This window comes from Eucyclogobius newberryi, unplaced genomic scaffold (genome assembly GCF_026437365.1).
Source record: "Eucyclogobius newberryi isolate DKJ021-1_F unplaced genomic scaffold, fEucNew1.0.hap1 SCAF_14, whole genome shotgun sequence".
Lineage (NCBI taxonomy): Eukaryota > Metazoa > Chordata > Actinopteri > Gobiiformes > Gobiidae > Eucyclogobius > Eucyclogobius newberryi.
This window is the reverse complement of record NW_027315768.1, coordinates 33,932,456-33,950,403: the sequence shown is the minus strand read 5'-3', so window position 1 is coordinate 33,950,403 and position 17,948 is coordinate 33,932,456. Positions and strand designations below refer to the sequence as shown.

At 44.8% G+C, this 17,948-nt stretch overlaps 2 protein-coding genes across 2 annotated transcripts; one reads left to right on the top strand and one right to left on the bottom strand.

Annotated features, from left to right (window-relative positions):
- The first annotated feature begins 6 nt into the window (after window positions 1-6).
- On the top strand, window positions 7-1,098 carry LOC140359229 (globoside alpha-1,3-N-acetylgalactosaminyltransferase 1-like). Its single transcript, XM_072444092.1, has 4 exons — window positions 7-66; window positions 558-691; window positions 765-842; window positions 925-1,098. Exons 2-4 carry the CDS (start codon window positions 666-668, stop codon window positions 1,070-1,072), a joined length of 252 nt encoding a protein of 83 aa, XP_072300193.1. The 5' UTR covers window positions 7-66; window positions 558-665; the 3' UTR covers window positions 1,073-1,098.
- A 4,100-nt stretch (window positions 1,099-5,198) lies between these two features.
- cnot11 (CCR4-NOT transcription complex, subunit 11) lies at window positions 5,199-13,115 on the bottom strand. Its single transcript, XM_072445289.1, has 7 exons — window positions 12,425-13,115; window positions 9,890-10,054; window positions 8,480-8,632; window positions 8,125-8,327; window positions 7,720-7,922; window positions 6,390-6,486; window positions 5,199-5,473 (listed from the first exon to the last, which is right to left on the bottom strand). The coding sequence occupies exons 1-7, from the start codon at window positions 12,741-12,743 to the stop codon at window positions 5,273-5,275; spliced, it is 1,341 nt and encodes a 446-aa protein (XP_072301390.1). The 5' UTR covers window positions 12,744-13,115; the 3' UTR covers window positions 5,199-5,272.
- Window positions 13,116-17,948: the final 4,833 nt, after the last annotated feature.

The window sequence follows — 17,948 nt, the reverse complement described above, 5'->3', positions numbered from 1 at the left end:
CACAACCGTTTTGGAGCAGAGTCTCTCAGTCGACTGACGGCTACGCTTCATCGTGGCTACTACAAGGTTTATTATTTTGTTTGTGTCACAAAAACATTATACGTTCTGGGTTAAGGTCATGAAGCTGACTTAAGAGAATCAAAGCCTTCAACGACTCCTTTTAAAGGTCCCATATCATGCAAAATCAACTTTGCAGAGCGTTTAACCTTCTTGAAGCGCTATTGGTGTTTCATATTATGTGCCCAAAGTGTTTTTTTGATTGATACCTGTAACACACCCCCGTGGGCAGGGGAGGCAGATCGCTCTTTGCGAGAGTGGGCTTTGTGTGCGGGGTCCAAGATGTGGGTGATATTTTATCATTATCATGTTATGGGTGTTACACAACACTTAGAATATTCCCTTAAGTTAGACTACAAAACGGGGGGAAAAGTATGATTATGGGACATTTAAAAAACCTGAGTTACAAGGGTTAATAATTGATAGAATTTTCATATGTAGGATTTTTTTGTGTCGTCGATGTACTTTCTGTCTTCATACACACATTAACTTCTCATTAGGGAACAAACCGTGATCAATTTCCATATGAGAGTGGGCCAACATCTCAGGCTTACATCCCTTTTGGAGAAGGAGACTACTACTACACCGCAGCGGTGTGGGGAGGATACATGGAGGACATGTACAAGCTGGTGAAGTAAGCTTTCCCAGAACAATGCTTTTACTGCTGCCCATATTGCACTGATAATTGGTATGTTCTTTCGTGGTAGATACTGTCATGAGAAATCCCTGGAGGATACTAAAAACGGAGTGGAAGCCGCGTGGCAGGAGGAGAGTCACCTCAACAAGTAAAGTCCATCCTCCTACGTTCAAGTGACTTGGTTCTGTTTAGGATTTGCCTTGTATATTTACTGTGTGTTTCTTTGCCAGATACTTTCTGTACAACAAGCCAACAAAAGTACTGTCTCCAGAATATCTGTGGTCGGACTATGACGCGGTTCCCAAGGACATTCGAGTCGTGCGCATTTCCCAGTTAGTCAAGAATTATGCAGAAGTGAGACCAAACGGTGGACATTGATCAAGTGACTGTCGGGACGGGCTCTGGGTGAATTCAATTGATGTGGGACTATTTATTATCACACAGGGTCTACGAGAGAGTAAGTCGTACTGTGATGGGGAAAATGTAATTTCTGTCAGGAATGTCATGGATGGTGGTGGAGTGGTTAAGGCACAGTGCACATATGCCAGGCTCCACGTGCAGCCGGCCAAAGTGTTGTCAGTTTGAATCCCGACAATTTACGGCATGTCCTCCCTTCTCTCTCCCCCATTTCACGCTGTCTTTTCCGGACCAGACTTCGGGCTAAAAGATTCTAAAAGAAATGTATTTCAGACTAGTTTACTCTTTCTAATTATACTACAAAAAGGCCGTTAACATTGCTCGTAATGTCCATTATAAACATCCTATTGACCCACTGTTTTTAAAAAGTAGATTTATTGGCCAGGTAGTTTTAAACTGCTTTAATAAAGTTCAGGTCTTTTCTGCGGCCGATTGTTGGGCGTGTCGGTCTTTATTACAAGTTCACCTGGAGAGGGTCGATATTTCCTTGTGGAAGCAGACATATAATGATTATTTTAGGAATATGTCTCAGACTGAACAAGAAGCACAACGCCACAGTGAGCCGCGGGCTAGCCATGTCACAGCTAAGCTAACTAGCCCGTCTGCTGCTTCCGCGTGATAGATCCGATGAAGAGAAAACTTGTGATTACAAAGATGATGGATGCAATTGGGGGAAATGTATGATTTAACGTCCAAAACTAACGCATTGGATATAACCAAGCCACGGCAACCACGCCCTGAAGAACCATAATCGCCGTGGTAACCTGCGAATTGTCGGCCTTCCAGAGGAAACTGGAGAGAAACGTGGTAAACTACAAACACTGGCTCAAGAGGAACTGTGTCTAATCATTTATTCTGAAGTGTTTTAACTCTGTCATGTCATTTGTGTTGATGTGTGAGAGTCGTGAAATAGATGCAAATGCCCTGAACATAGATTTAGTGATTTTGGGGTAAAACTGATGCTTTGGTAAACTTGTTAGCATGTTCTTTATGCTATACTTATCTGAATAACTGTTCATATATATAATATGCATTTTTTTGACTAATCCGACTTATAAAACACACACGACTCGTTATGGTTGTGTTTTTTCTGTGCTCTGAGTGGAAAGCTTTTACAGTGTGCAATAAAGGACGAGTCAAAATGCTTTAAGTCAAAGGTGAAATTGTAAACATAAATCCTTTTAAAAATATGACCAAATACTTTGTACATTCTGGAATGGAGTCAACTGGCAACATATATCTATGTATTATTTTGCTACAATCTCATACCCACATAGTTTTAACACGACCCACTCAGAGCTCCTTGTTTCTAGTCACTCATTGTATCTTTGAACATTTACGGTCTCCAAACTGTCACGTAAATAACATGTTTGGATGTTATGAGTTTCATTTGATTAAAAATGTTTGTGTTTATCCCTTGTCCTGCATTGTGTTCCGTGAACATTTTGTATTTTGATATTTACTTTACATTGCCAAACATGAGTATTTTTCTCAAGTTATTTTTTATAATTTAAAAAAGTAATAACTATAAATAACTATAGAGCCTTCATAGGGAACTTGAGTGGAAAATCACCCTTGAGGCCAATGGCTTTGAATGGCAAGCCACTTAATGCTGTTCTGCAGAGGTCTGAACCTCCTCACTGCTGTTCTGCAGAGGTCTGAACCTCCTCACTGCTGTTCTGCAGAGGTCTGAACCCCCTCACTGCTGTTCTGCAGAGGTCTGAACCCCCTCACTGCTGTTCTGCAGAGGTCTGAACCTCCTCACTGCTGTTCTGCAGAGGTCTGAACCCCCTCACTGCTGTTCTGCAGAGGTCTGAACCCCCTCACTGCTGTTCTGCAGAGGTCTGAACCCCCTCACTGCTGCTCTGCAGAGGTCTAAACCCCGTCAGTGCTGTTCTGCAGAGGTCTAAACCCCCTCACTGCTGTTCTGCAGAGGTCTGAACCCCCTCACTGCTGTTCTGCAGAGGTCTGAACCTCCTCACTGCTGTTCAGCAGAGGTCTAAACCCCCTCACTGCTGTTCTGCAGAGGTCTAAACCCCCTCACTGCTGTTCTGCAGAGGTCTAAACCCCCCCACTGCTGTTCTGCAGAGGTCTGAACCCCCTCACTGCTGTTCTGCAGAGGTCTGAACCCCCTCACTGCTGTTCTGCAGAGGTCTAAACCCCCCCACTGCTGTTCTGCAGAGGTCTGAACCCCCTCACTGCTGTTCTGCAGAGGTCTAACCCCCCTCACTGCTGTTCTGCAGAGGTCTAAACCCCCCCACTGCTGCTCTGCAGAGGTCTGAACCTCCTCACTGCTGTTCTGCAGAGGTCTGAACCCCCTCACTGCTGTTCTGCAGAGGTCTGAACCCCCTCACTGCTGTTCTGCAGAGGTCTAAACCCCCCCACTGCTGTTCTGCAGAGGTCTGAACCCCCCCACTGCTGTTCTGCAGAGGTCTGAACCCCCTCACTGCTGTTCTGCAGAGGTCTGAACCCCCTCACTGCTGTTCAGCAGAGGTCTAAACCCCCTCACTGCTGTTCAGCAGAGGTCTAAACCCCCTCACTGCTGTTCTGCAAACCCCCCCACTGCTGTTCTGCAGAGGTCTAAACCCCCCCACTGCTGTTCTGCAGAGGTCTAAACCCCCCCACTGCTGTTCTGCAGAGGTCTGAACCCCCTCACTGCTGTTCTGCAGAGGTCTAAACCCCCCCACTGCTGTTCTGCAGAGGTCTAAACCCCCCCACTGCTGTTCTGCAGAGGTCTGAACCCCCTCACTGCTGTTCAGCAGAGGTCTAAACCCCCTCACTGCTGTTCAGCAGAGGTCTAAACCCCCTCACTGCTGTTCTGCAAACCCCCCCACTGCTGTTCTGCAGAGGTCTAAACCCCCCCACTGCTGTTCTGCAGAGGTCTGAACCCCCTCACTGCTGTTCTGCAGAGGTCTGAACCCCCTCACTGCTGTTCTGCAGAGGTCTGAACCCCCTCACTGCTGTTCTGCAGAGGTCTGAACCCCCTCACTGCTGTTCTGCAGAGGTCTGAACCCTCTCAGCCAAATAACCGACAAGACTGGCTCTGGATACCCACCTCAGGAACGGGGCCACCATCCGTCTCCTCCTCTACATGGACATAAAGCAGTGTGCTAAGAGCGAGCGGGACATTCACCTCCTGATCCACACCACCAGGATCTACAGCTCAGATATTGGAATGTCATTGGGACGAGAGAAGTGTGTGATGGTGACTAAGAGAGGGAAGGTGGTCCACACAGAGGGAAGGTGGTCCACACAGAGGGAAGGTGGTCCACACAGAGGGAAGGTGGTCCACACAGAGGGAAGGGTGGTCCACACAGAGGGAAGGGTGGTCCACACAGAGGGAAGGTGGTCCACACTGAGGGAAGGGTGGTCCACACAGAGGGAAGGTGGTCCACACTGAGGGAAGGTGGTCCACACTGAGGGAAGGTGGTCCACACAGAGGGAAGGTGGTCCACACAGAGGGGGTCTCACTCCCAGAAGAAACAATAGCAGACATTGAGGACAGTTACAAGTACCTGGTACAGGTCCTGTCCTGGTTACATCCTGGTTCTGTCCCGATTCTGTCCCGGTTCTATCCTGGCCCTGTCCTGGTTCAGTCCTGGTCCGGTCCGACCAGGTCCTGTCCGTCCTGGTCCTATCCTGGTTCTGTCCGACCAGGTCCTGTCCTGGTCCTGTCCTGGTTCAGTCTGAGTTGTCCCAAGTAAATCCTGGTCAGTCCTCAGCCCTGGTCTTGTCCCAGGACGGTTTGAATCCTGGTCTAGTCCAAGAGGGTCTCATGAAAACATTAATGTTTTGAACGGAACCTTAACCCAAAGTGTCGTTTCAAAGGATCTTTATTGAAGAAATCTCACAGTTAGTAAATTACAGGCGTATATCGGCGTTCGTACCCTTCCAATAAATGCTCGACTAGTTCCTCTTTAAGTCCTCAGATGTAAAACACCCCAAAACCGAGGGAAAGTGAAAAACATCACCACAAATTCGCAGGTTGGCGCCATGGAAACGGCATCGACAAAAGAAGCAGGAGACGCCGCCATTTAACTGAAAATATTTAATGAAATCAAAACATTTCATTGGAAAGTTTTAAAAAGTACAGGTGTATTTGGTGAGGTCTGAAGGACATTTCAAAGCGTCTTCCTTGTTGCATGATCATCGGCGTCATCGTCATTGTTTGGCGGCTTTGGCGTCGGCGGGGATCTCTCCGGTGTCCAGCGTCTTGAGGAGCCGGAACAGTCCCGCCGCCTCTCGGATCCGGCTGAACTCGATGCAGAACGCCTGGACTTCGATGAACAGATCTTGCACGTTTATGATCTTGTTCCGGATCAGCGACTGGAGGAAGACGCATACGAGGCGCACCAAGCGGTTCTGAAGACGAGACCACGGGCGAGAGGCGTGACCACTCTGACCACTCCAGAGCAAAGATAATGCAAAGAATAATAATGCCCAGTAATTCCACACAATTAGAAAGGATTTGCTTTGAATGACTGTGTGACGTGAACTGCTAACGAGCCAATGGAAACTAACTACCGTAAACTCTATTGTCTTATCCAGTTTTTATGGCTAAAAATAAAGTTAATTGTTGATAAACTAATTCATTTAAATACTTTACTTTAAATACTACTCAGCCAATTTAATATTTGAATAATCTTTATCTGGACTACGATCATTTTACTAGTATTATTTCTATTACATTGAGACTTGTAAAATACATTTTCAACCAGACAAATGTTGGAATATGTCGACTGAAGACTTCAACAGAAAGAATTATTATGAATAAAGTGTATAATTGATAAAAATCTGTCTCTTTTGACATTTGGATGTGATAATAACTGTCTTTGTGATTTAAAGTATTTTCGTGCACATTTGAGTGTCGTCCAGAAAATGATACAAATATGTTCTAAATCTGCTCAAATTTAGTACAAATCTTTTATTCACTGACAACAACTGATGGACGCTCAAAAGGAATAATCACCATGGTAACCATATTAAAGGTCCTTCGGACGTACTCGTCCTACCTGCACGTACCTGTCCTACCTGCACGTACCTGTCCTACCTGCACGTACCTGTCCTACCTGCACGTACCTGTCCTACCTTCACGTACCTGTCCTACCTGCACGTACCTGTCCTACCTTCACGTACCTGTCCTACCTGCACGTACCTGTCCTACCTGCACGTACCTGTCCTACCTGCACGTACCTGTCCTACCTTCACGTACCTGTCCTACCTGCACGTACCTGTCCTACCTTCACGTACCTGTCCTACCTTCACGTACTCATCCTACCTGCATGTACTTGTCCTTGATCTGTTCACAGGTGGAGATGCAGTTGGAGATGTACAAGTGAATGAACTCTGGAGGCAGGTCCACTGCTGTGGTCAGTCTGTCAATCAAACAAAAAAACAAAAAACAAAAAAAACATTATTTCAGATTATTGTTCATTACAAACAGCAGTACTGCATCTGACCCGACCTTCTACAGCCCAGTACTGCATCTGACCCGACCTTCTACAGCCCAGTACTGCATCTGACCCGACCTTCTACAGCCCAGTACTGCATCTGACCCGACCTTCTACAGCCCAGTACTGCATCTGACCCGACCTTCTACAGCCCAGTACTGCATCTGACCCGACCTTCTACAGCCCAGTACTGCATCTGACCCGACCTTCTACAGCCCAGTACTGCATCTGACCCGACCTTCTACAGCCCAGTACTGCATCTGACCCGACCTTCAACAGCCCAGTACTGCATCTGACCCGACCTTCTACAGCCCAGTACTGCATCTGACCCGACCTTCTACAGCCCAGTACTGCATCTGACCCGACCTTCTACAGCCCAGTACTGCATCTGACCCGACCTTCTACAGCCCAGTACTGCATCTGACCCGACCTTCTACAGCCCAGTACTGCATCTGACCCGACCTTCAACAGCCCAGTACTGCATCTGACCCGACCTTCAACAGCCCAGTACTGCATCTGACCCGACCTTCTACAGCCCAGTACTGCATCTGACCCGACCTTCTACAGCCCAGTACTGCATCTGACCCGACCTTCTACAGCCCAGTACTGCATCTGACCCGACCTTCTACAGCCCAGTACTGCATCTGACCCGACCTTCAACAGCCCAGTACTGCATCTGACCCGACCTTCTACAGCCCAGTACTGCATCTGACCCGACCTTCTACAGCCCAGTACTGCTGTGTCATTTATACTGAACATCGTTTCTGTGGAACTTTTTACATACATTTTATATTTAAAGTTAGACTATTTATAAAGTGTATTATTGAAGAAAATCACAACTTTATTCAGCTGTCACATTCCTGTCTCTGATATAAAAAATGTCTTTAGGTTTGTGTTTTAGAGTCTGTAACAATTACTATAATTCTATTATAATTGACTTATTTGTTGATTAATTGTTGTTTACTTTTCTGTTCTAAAGGACAAATATGACTTGCATTAAGTATAAACATGTTCTTGAGAACCTATAATTGAAAATAATGTGTTTATAAAAACACAATGAATGCCTGTATCTCTGACCTTTACCACTAACTGAGTTTTGGCGCCATCTACTGGCTGCAGCAGTAACATTCCCTCCACTAAAGTTCCAGAGGTCAGCACCTGTTGACCACCTCCATGGAGTGCAGCGACATGTCCATGTTGACCAGCACAGAGAAGTACTCTGTGATCTGGCTGCTGGGCATGAGTTTGAGGAGCATCTCTATGGCGACCAGAGGGTTGTTCTCCACCAGGTCGGGCAGTTTGGAGGGCGACAGGCCGATGTGGTACACCAGCTTTGGGTCCTTCTCCAGCTCGGCCAGTAACTGCAACAACACAGACTTTACGGGAGGAGCTTCTGACCATCACATCGTGTTCAGAGCCATTCGTGTTCGGCTTTGGTCACATGTCCATGTATTCATCTCTTATCCAAATATATGGTGTCATTATATTGAAATTATATATCCACACGCACGACGTGACGGCCCCTTCGCCTTGCGGGCCCCTTCGCCTTGCGGGCCCCCTCACCTGAGACTGCTGCTGCGCGGACAGTGGGCTCTTGAAGGCTTTGGCCATGATGCGTTTGATTTCCACGCCTGTGCTGTTCTTCACGCACATGGAGCGGTCCCACTGGACGCTGTGCTCCGGCTCGGTGGGGTTCAGCCAGGCCAGCTCGTCCTCGCACACGTGCAGCGGCGGAGGGGGCCGGATCAGCTCGGGACGGAAGTGACCTGTGGAAACAAGGCGAGGGCCAGCGTCAGCGCGGGACGGGGCGGAACAGCTTTAGGGCCTAATGTCTTCAAAACTACGCTATTTAAACAACTAACATTTAAAAAAAGCATATTGATTGTATATGTGTGTGTGTAAAATGCAGTGCTCTTACTCTCCAGCGGGGGGCGTGGTCCGGTCACCAGAGACTCTATGATCTGATTGGCCACTGAGCTGTCGAAGCCGGAGTTTGAGGAGTCCGGATCGGGGTCGTTGAGGATACTGGGAAAACTGGCTTTGCTCTGAGTGGGAAGCTCCGACTGCCGCTCTGCACCGAACACAGGAAATGAAGACGCATTCAGACGCCACAGACCGGTCCCTGACGCATTCAGACGCCACAGACCGGTCCCTGACGCATTCAGACGCCACAGACCGGTCCCTGACGCATTCAGACGCCACAGACCGGTCCCTGACGCATTCAGACGCCACAAACCGGTCCCTGACGCATTCAGACGCCACAAACCGGTCCCTGACGCATTCAGACGCCACAAACCGGTCCCTGACGCATTCAGACGCCACAAACCGGTCCCTGACGCATTCAGACGCCACAAACCGGTCCCTGACGCATTCAGACGCCACAGACCGGTCCCTGACGCATTCAGACGCCACAGACCGGTCCCTGACGCATTCAGACGTCACAGACCGGTCCCTGACGCATTCAGACGCCACAGACCGGTCCCTGACGCATTCAGACGCCACAAACCGGTCCCTGACGCATTCAGACGCCACAAACCGGTCCCTGACGCATTCAGACGCCACAGACCGGTCCCTGACGCATTCAGACGCCACAGACCGGTCCCTGACGCATTCAGACGTCACAGACCGGTCCCTGACGCATTCAGACGCCACAAACCGGTCCCTGACGCATTCAGATGTCACAGACCGGTCCCTGACGCATTCAGACGCCACAAACCGGTCCCTGACGCATTCAGATGTCACAGACCGGTCCCTGACGCATTCAGACGCCACAGACCGGTCCCTGACGCATTCAGACGTCACAGACCGGTCCCTGACGCATCATTCAGGCGCCACAAACCGGTCCCTGACGTCTTTAGATGCCACAGACCGGTCCCTGACGCATTCAGACGCCACAGACCGGTCCCTGACGCATTCAGACGTCACAGACCGGTCCCTGACGCATTCAGACGCCACAGACCGGTCCCTGACGCATTCAGACGTCACAGACCGGTCCCTGACGCATTCAGACGCCACAGACCGGTCCCTGACGCATCATTCAGACGCCACAGACCGGTCCCTGACGCATTCAGACGCCACAAACCGGTCCCTGACGTATTTAGACGCGACAAAACGGGTCCACGGCGCATTTCAAAACAACATTCACAATATAATCTAAATGTTTTCTCAAAAATCAATTAGTAGTGATTAATTGATTCACTCGTTTTAGCCCCGAACGTCACGACTTTCCTGACGCTTCACTTCAGTTTATTTACTGTGACAGAGAGGACGCTGAACAGTGACGTGAACCGTAAACACGCATCGCTCGGAGACTCGGGCGCGCACAGACCTGCCAGGGCGAGCTGCAGGCCGCTGATGTCGATGCTCTGTGGCGCCGTGCCCACGTCCAGACACGACACCTGTCTGGGAGTCTTCTTGAACAGGTCCCGGGGAGGAGCCAACATCAGCTGGGACAGGAAGAACTTCTCCGCCTGCGTGATGGGCGGGAGGAAGCCTGCGGGGACAAAAAAAAGGGCATCGTTCGGCAAACGCCCCTCGAACCTGGGACGCATCTCTACGGTTTGGACCACGCCTGTGCCTGAACTACACGGGCGAGACCACCAGGAAATCGAACAGATGAGACTTTCACGCGTTTAAAGTGAAAGTTACAGACGAAGCTGGTGTTCTGCATCGTTATCGTTTATGAAAGATTTGGTGCCGATTGATTTTAAAAAAATGAAAAGAAAGAAAGCTTATTATACATGCGTTCGTGGTGATGTCATACATCCGGCACGCAATATGGTTGGCACTAAGTCATATAGGGAATTGGACAGGAAGTGACGAAATCCAAGATGGCGGCGCTCTTGCGGCCCAAATCACTTGGGGTTCACCATTTTGCTACATTGTTTTGCTACACCTGGTGGTGAGAGAAATAAATTTACTGTCTCGCAGCGCCAAATGGGCAAGCTTGTTGGCCAGATGGTAAGAGGCACGGCTCATCGCAAAGAGTTTGTGGGTTCGATTCCTGTATGGAGCTTTATTATCTCGAGTTTAACATTTTTTTGCAGTCTAGTTTGTTTTGGGATGAGTTAGCTACACTTTTGCTAATACAAAGTCATGGTATAAACTAGTTTTAACCAAACGAAGTAAACCTAAAACTTAGGGTTGGGTTAAGGGTTAAGGTTAGGGTTAGAGTTAAGGTTAAGGTTAGGGTTTAGGGTTAAACCCAGACCCATGTGATTTACATTTTCACAATTCTTTGTTTTACATTCAATGCACGCCCATTTAACACTATTTATTTCTAAATTATGAATATGATACAACCGTTCGCCATGTTTACTACGGTCGACCACCTGTTTAGTTCCGCCCGGCTCCCGCCATGTCATCCTCGCCATGTCGTCACGGCCATGTCGTCACTTCCTCCTGTCCAATTCCCTATATTACCTAGTGCCAACCCACGCGATATACTAGCAACCACCACGACTGCATCCTTTTCTACGACATAATGAGCTACGAATACTTTGATTCTTTAGACGATAACGGCAAACTAAGGTACACGACAAAGCTAACATTCCTTGGTCTGACAACAGAGCGATGTCCTTACAGAACGCAGCATTTTGGCCTCATAATTCCTGGATATCATATGTAGTAGACGTGCTGTTGTGCCCCTTTCGAAATGGCGGACTCGGTTGCTACTGTACAAGTTCCCGGATGTGCGAACGCATGTATACTCATTATGCTATTATGCTTATTACTTCATTATAGTATTACAGCACCAGACAATAAAGTGCGTCAGCTGCTCGTTTACAAATGCCAAGATTAATTTACTGTTCGTTTATCACGTCTGGAACCTAGACTTCCATTTAAATGAATCCAATCCTAATTTAAACACAAGCGCAGTTAAGGTCAGACATTTGGTCCTGTCAGAGAGATAAAGAGATGATAGTTGAGAGCTTTGCACTTTTTAGTCGCCCAATCAATCAATCAATCAATCTGCACTTGTCTTTAGTCGATTACGGCTTTAGTAACGAGCAGGAAGTAAAGCAAACGTTACATGAGTTTAAAAAATAAAAAATAATTTGAGCATTTGTTACAGTGACAGGTCTGACCATTTGACCAACTTCACGTGCACTTTCACCATATGTAGTATTATTATTACTTTAATTTTGAATTATTACTCCCATTCCCTTTGCACAACCAAAACCACCCCCACATGTATTATTATTAAGATAAGATAAGCCTTTATTTGTGCACACAATGGGGACATTTCGGTGTTGCAACGCAAGTAGATACAGAAGTAAAACAACAGATAAATTATAGGAAGTTTAAAAAAAAAAACTCTTAGTAGAAAAACGTATAAACAAAACTCCTATTAGGCCAGGGGTGTCCAAACTTTTTTCACCGAGGGCTGCATTTTGAAACTTGTATGCAGCACAAACAACCCAATCGAATTTGAAAGTGAATCTTTCAAAATGTTGCATTTGACATAGTTTTGATGAGCCTCCACAGCTTTAGTACTACTTGGAACACTAATCAAATCAAATCAATTTATTTTTGTAAGGCCCAAAATCACAACAACAGTTGCCTCTGAGGGCCAATAATAATAGGTTGTTATAACATCAAAATGCTTGAATTTGTCTTTTCTACCGTAAAAAGTACTACTGTTTGGCGGTTTGGACCACGCTGGAGGGCCGCCAAAAATTGGTCTGAGGGCCGCTTATGGCCCGCGGGCCGTAGTTTGGGCATGCCTGTATTAGACAGAACCTCTCATGTTCTTAATAAGGAATAGAGAGGAAAAATAAATAAATAAAAATAAGATAACGTAAGACAAAATAATAATAATAATAGCGGCAAAGTAAACGCCTGCACCCGCGCGTGACTTTACCGGACAGGACACTCTCGTTCTCGTCCCCGTGCGGCGCCGGGTTGAGCAGGTGCGCGAACACGGCGGCGAACGGGTTGGCGGCCATGGGCTCCGTGCGGTACATCTCCCAGAGCAGGTAGAGCGCCGTGAGCCGCTGCGCCGAGCTGGGCAGGAGGTCGGGCTGCTGCAGGAGCATCACCAGCACCGAGCCCACGCGGAAGTGCTCGCCCTTCCCGAAGTAGTGGTGGAAGTGCGTGGACAGGCTCTCGAACGTGTTGGTGCACGCCTCCTCCGAGATGATGCTCAGCAGATTCGACAGCTCTTTCGGGGCCAGACTCATGTTGGACGCGCGTTCCGGTCACGCATCGGTCAGACGGGAGCCGGGAGTTCTGTATTTCGGTCAGAAGTAGCACCACAGTCGCAGCGGAAAATATCGCATTTATTCCATTGTTGTGGCTAAATAAATGTCGCGGTGTTTCTCAGTGTCGTTTTTTTGAATGGGTTAGCTTAGCATGTTAGCGCCAGATGACAACACCGCGACGTTCATGTCCAAAACCAACACGTCTGTGAGACAAAAGTCGGCCCGAGTGGACTTGAGCCGCACGCGAACGTGTTGCAAAAAGATCCTGTGGGGAAATGCGTGGGTTTGTCTGAGTTTGTGGAGGTTTTCAGCGGGTTTTGTAGCAGCGTTAGCCCCGTCGCCGCTTTTGGTTCCAAACGTGACGGATGTTGTTCTTCCGGTAAAGGGCATTCTGGGAGATGTAGTGTTTTTAGATGCTGCCCCCTGCTGATTAACGCAAGAGACTGCAGGTGTATGGGGGAACGAGATGGCATTTTCTGTACTTTTAATTATATAAATGTGAGGGGGGAAAAGTGTATTACACATTTTTCATCATTTTATGTTTTTAAAATAAAAATAAGGCGTAGTAAACATTATTTTAAAAAGTGCACATATTTGGAACATATAAACTGCGAATTTTACCGCTAAAATGGCAAGTTTGTTTAATGAACATTATATCGGCTGATTTCATTTTTTATTAATTATGGTCAATCGCCATCACAATGTATAATATGTACAAAATAATACTTTTACTTTACTTGCAGTGTCTCGCCTTAAGAGCTGTGCATAAATTGTGCATAGTTTATATGTCGGTGTAATCCCTCATTGGTCCAGGCGTGTTCCATAGTAGAAAAAGCTTCAGTTGTAGTCATCTGGACTCAGTTAGAAAAAATAGACGTTTCGACTCTCATCCAAGAGTCACTGTCAATAAAAGAATTTAGATCGAGAACTCCGATATTAATACTGTTCTGTGGTAAGACCCGTCCATTGGGAGGAGCCTTCCTGAAGTAGAAAGAGTAGTTTGTTTCAACAGAAACTCCCCCCTTGTATCTACCGAGCCTATTCAGAATTTTGATGGCCTATTAGAATCCTCTTTGTCTTTGTGAGACCCTGGCTCAACCACCATGAGTACCTGATTAGCATCTAAATGTCCTGGTCCTCTACCTTTCCAGGGGTTCAGTATTCCATTATAGATACCAGGAAGATTGAATCTTAGCCCTCCATTTCTGTTTAGAGAAGGTCTTTCTTTTTTAACAAAAATAGCTTCCTTGACTCCTCTTTCAAACCATCTTTTCTCCTGCTTAAAACCTTCACCTCACCGTCTTCAAACGAGTGATTAGAGGCTTCAAGATGGAGATGCACGGCACTCTGAGGTCCTGAATTTGTATTTCTTCTGTGCTGATAAAGCCTCTTGTGTAGAGGCTGTTTGGTCTCACCTATGTACCGTTCTTTACAGCTTTCTTCACTGCATTGGATCGAATAAACTACATTGCTCTGTTTTTGAGTCGGCAACTTGTCCTTAGGGTGAACCAGTTTTTGTCTTAAAGTGTTTCCTGGTTTAAAATAAACAGGGACTTCGTGTTGTCTAAAAATTCTCTGCAGTTTTTCCGACAGGCCAGACACACAACTCTGTTGAGTGAAGAGAACCAAGAAGCAGGACAAAAGGGAAACTGAACAGAGAAGGAAGGGTGTTTCTATCCCTTATGTGTCTGGCCTGTCTGAAAAACTGCAGAGAATTTTTAGACAACACGAAGTCCCTGTTTATTTTAAACCAGGAAACACTTTAAGACAAAAACTGGTTCACCCTAAGGACAAGTTGCCGACTCAAAAACAGAGCAATGTAGTTTATTCGATCCAATGCAGTGAAGAAAGCTGTAAAGAACGGTACATAGGTGAGACGAAACAGCCTCTACACAAGAGGCTTTATCAGCACAGAAGAAATACTAGTTCAGGACCACAGAGCGCCGTGCATCTCCATCTTGAAGCCTCTAATCACTCGTTTGAAGACGGTGAGGTGAAGGTTTTAAGCAGGGAGAAAAGATGGTTTGAAAGAGGAGTCAAGGAAGCTATTTTTGTTAAAAAAGAAAGACCTTCTCTAAACAGAAATGGAGGGCTAAGATTCAATCTTCCTGGTATCTATAATGGAATACTGAACCCCTGGAAAGGTAGAGGACCAGGACATTTAGATGCTAATCAGGTACTCATGGTGGTTGAGCCAGGGTCTCACAAAGACAAAGAGGATTCTAATAGCCCATTAAAATTCTGAATGGGCTCGGTAGATACAAGGGGGGAGTTTCTGTTGAAACAAACTACTCTTTCTACTTCAGGAAGGCTCCTCCCAATGGGCGGGTCTTACCACAGAACAGTATTAATATCGGAGTTCTCGATCTAAATTCTTTTATTGACAATGACTCTTGGATGAGAGTCGAAACGTCTTTTTTTTCCAACTGAGTCCAGATGACTACAACTGAAGCTTTTTTCTGCATAGTTTATACTTACAAACCATAAAAATGTGTTCCCTATATGTTGGATTAAAATAGTCTTAGTCAAAGATATCATACTAAATAACATTGTCTGAAATATGTCAGTACAAAAACACCAAAAGAACACCATTTCAGCAATTTATCAAAACATTTTTATTGATATTTATTGAAGTATTGCTTTGAGTCAATACACTTTGGCTCAGATAACGCGTCTCGTCTTACCAGGATCATACATAAGGCATCATTTATTCCAACAATAAAACAATGTCTTTAAAGAGGTCGACACAAGTAACAACGTGCAGTAACTTAGCATATGGCTCTGTTTTATGGTTAATATAAAATGGTCCCAGAGTACTATTAAATACTGTTTTAGAAGCAGTAGACGTAGTAGTAGTAGTAGAATATCGAGTACTTTGCACAGACACTGGAGGCTTTAGAGTACTTTAGAACTCTACTAAACACTCACTTTTCCCTGTCATTTTTTCTGTTTATGTTTATTGATTGAATTTGGAGGACCAAAAATGATACAATTGGAAATAAATCGATAATTAACAACATAAAAACAACATAAATGTGTAAATAAATACATGCATTTAGACATTAATACAAACATACTGAACATTGAAAAGCAATAATGAGCATGTTTTTGTATCAATTACATTATTTATTTTAAAAAATTATTTATATCCACATTATTTTTTTATTTTTTTAATTTATATTCACATGTATTTATTTTTAGAATGTATTTATATCCACATTTATTTATGTTTTAAATTTATTTATATCCACATTTATTTATTTATTGATTTATTTATATCCACATTTATTTATTTTTGCATTATGTCACATACATTTTTAATATTTTTTTATTTCCACATGTATTTACTTTTTAAAATGTATTTATTCCCACATTTATTTATCTTTAATTGTATTTATTTCCACATTATTTTTGCATTATGTCACGTACATACATACACCACCACTACTTCCAATACTACTACCACTGCTATTATTACTGCTACTACTACTTTTACTAATACTACTACCACTACTACTGCAACCACTACCACGGTACTAAAACTGAGCAGTAAAATGAGTTGTTAAGTTGACAATTGTTTCAAGCTAAATACTTGATCCTGGTAAAATCGGCCTGAGCAAAACCCACTGTTACTTTTACTTTACTGCACGCAGACGATATTTAAAGGGAGAGTGCAAACGACACGTAAAAGATTCACCAAGATATACAAGGTTTGACCAAAGTTCAGCTGCCAATCAGTGCTTTTTTGACACCTTCAGCAAATATTTGTGCTTTTCCAACATAAAACAACACTTTAAATGACATAAACAGCACTTTAAATGACATAAATGGCTAAAGTAGGTCCGTGTTTTCAGGCAACAGCGGGTCGTATCCACACGCGCACCACAACAGCAACAACACATACAAAAGTACAGTCTATAAAGGTTAAAAGGGGGAAATAAATAACAAATAGAAGCTTGTCTAACGTGCACGACACACGTTTACAGAGGAAACGTCACTCGCTGTAAACATTGCGCCGCGATAAGGATAGGCACCTCAAAGTACAGGGAATCCACACTGTTCAACATTTAGAAAAAGGTTTAAAAAAAAGGCCCTTTGTTATATCCATAAATAAACATGTTTACTGTCGTTTGATTGGAGCGTCGCTATTGCACAAACATGTAAACATATTTCCCCTTTTGCCCGACTGGACTGCGCCGCGTCGTCTCACAGCGAGTAACTCCTGCCGTTAAGTCCACAAATAACTGAGTGACTAAGAAATATAGTTATTGTAATATATTTAAACAACTTAAGTATTTTCCGGGGTATAAGTCGCACCGGCCAAAAAACGCATAATAGAGAAGAAAAAAAACATATTTACCATATTGTCCGGACTATAAGGTGCATCTTTTTTCATAGTTTTGGGCTGGGGTGCGACTTATACTTATATTTATACTTATATACTTATACTTATACTCCGTGTGATGTTATTTTTTTTTTTTCACACTTGCAACCGCATTTCATACTCCAGTGCAACTTATATATGTTTTTTTCTTTATTTAATTTTATGCATTTTTTGGCTGGTGCGACTTATACTCCGGAAAATACGGTAAGTCGCACTGGAGTATGAAATGCAGTTGCAAGTGTGAAAATAACAAATGATAATATCACATATAAGTAGCTCCGGAGTATAAGTATATAAGTATAAATAAGTCGCACTCCAGCCAAAACTATGTAAATAGGTGCGACAGATAGTCCAGAAAATACGGTATGTATGCTTCTCTATTATGCATTTTTTGGCTGTGTGCCTTATACTCCGGTGCGACTTATAGTCCGGAAAATACGGTAGAAACTGTGATTAAAACCAGCACAACGATCTTTTATTTTGAAGGCACGCGGCTGCACACACCCGTTTCGATCGTATTCAAACGCTCTTGTTTTTGTGCTCGAATATTACAGTAAAATGTCTAAAACCTGATTGGCGCTTCTGAGTTTCTGTTATTGCACTTTGAATATGGCTCTGGATGTTTGGACGAGGCTTTCGCTCACGTTCCGTCCGTTTTCTCTCAGTTCTCTTTCCGTACTTTATAACTTTATGACTAAATGCAAACGACACCGTCCGGGTTCAAATATTCCACATGTACAAATCCACATTTTGGCTTATTTGAGTTTACTTTAGTGTTTTACTTGTTTTGAGTCGTACCT

Excerpts from the sequence above, each read along its gene's own strand:
- cnot11 (XM_072445289.1), bottom strand. The coding sequence starts at position 12,743 with ATGAGTCTGGCCCCGAAAGAGCTGTCGAATCTGCTGAGCATCATCTCG. Across the intron at positions 8,633-9,889 it reads CCTGCAGCTCGCCCTGGCAG|AGCGGCAGTCGGAGCTTCCC; the intron begins GTCTGTGCGCGC and ends TGTTCGGTGCAG. Across the intron at positions 8,328-8,479 it reads ACCACGCCCCCCGCTGGAGA|GTCACTTCCGTCCCGAGCTG; the intron begins GTAAGAGCACTG and ends TTGTTTCCACAG.
- LOC140359229 (XM_072444092.1), top strand. The coding sequence starts at position 666 with ATGGAGGACATGTACAAGCTGGTGAA. Across the intron at positions 692-764 it reads GACATGTACAAGCTGGTGAA|ATACTGTCATGAGAAATCCC; the intron begins GTAAGCTTTCCC and ends CTTTCGTGGTAG. Across the intron at positions 843-924 it reads GAGGAGAGTCACCTCAACAA|ATACTTTCTGTACAACAAGC; the intron begins GTAAAGTCCATC and ends TTTCTTTGCCAG.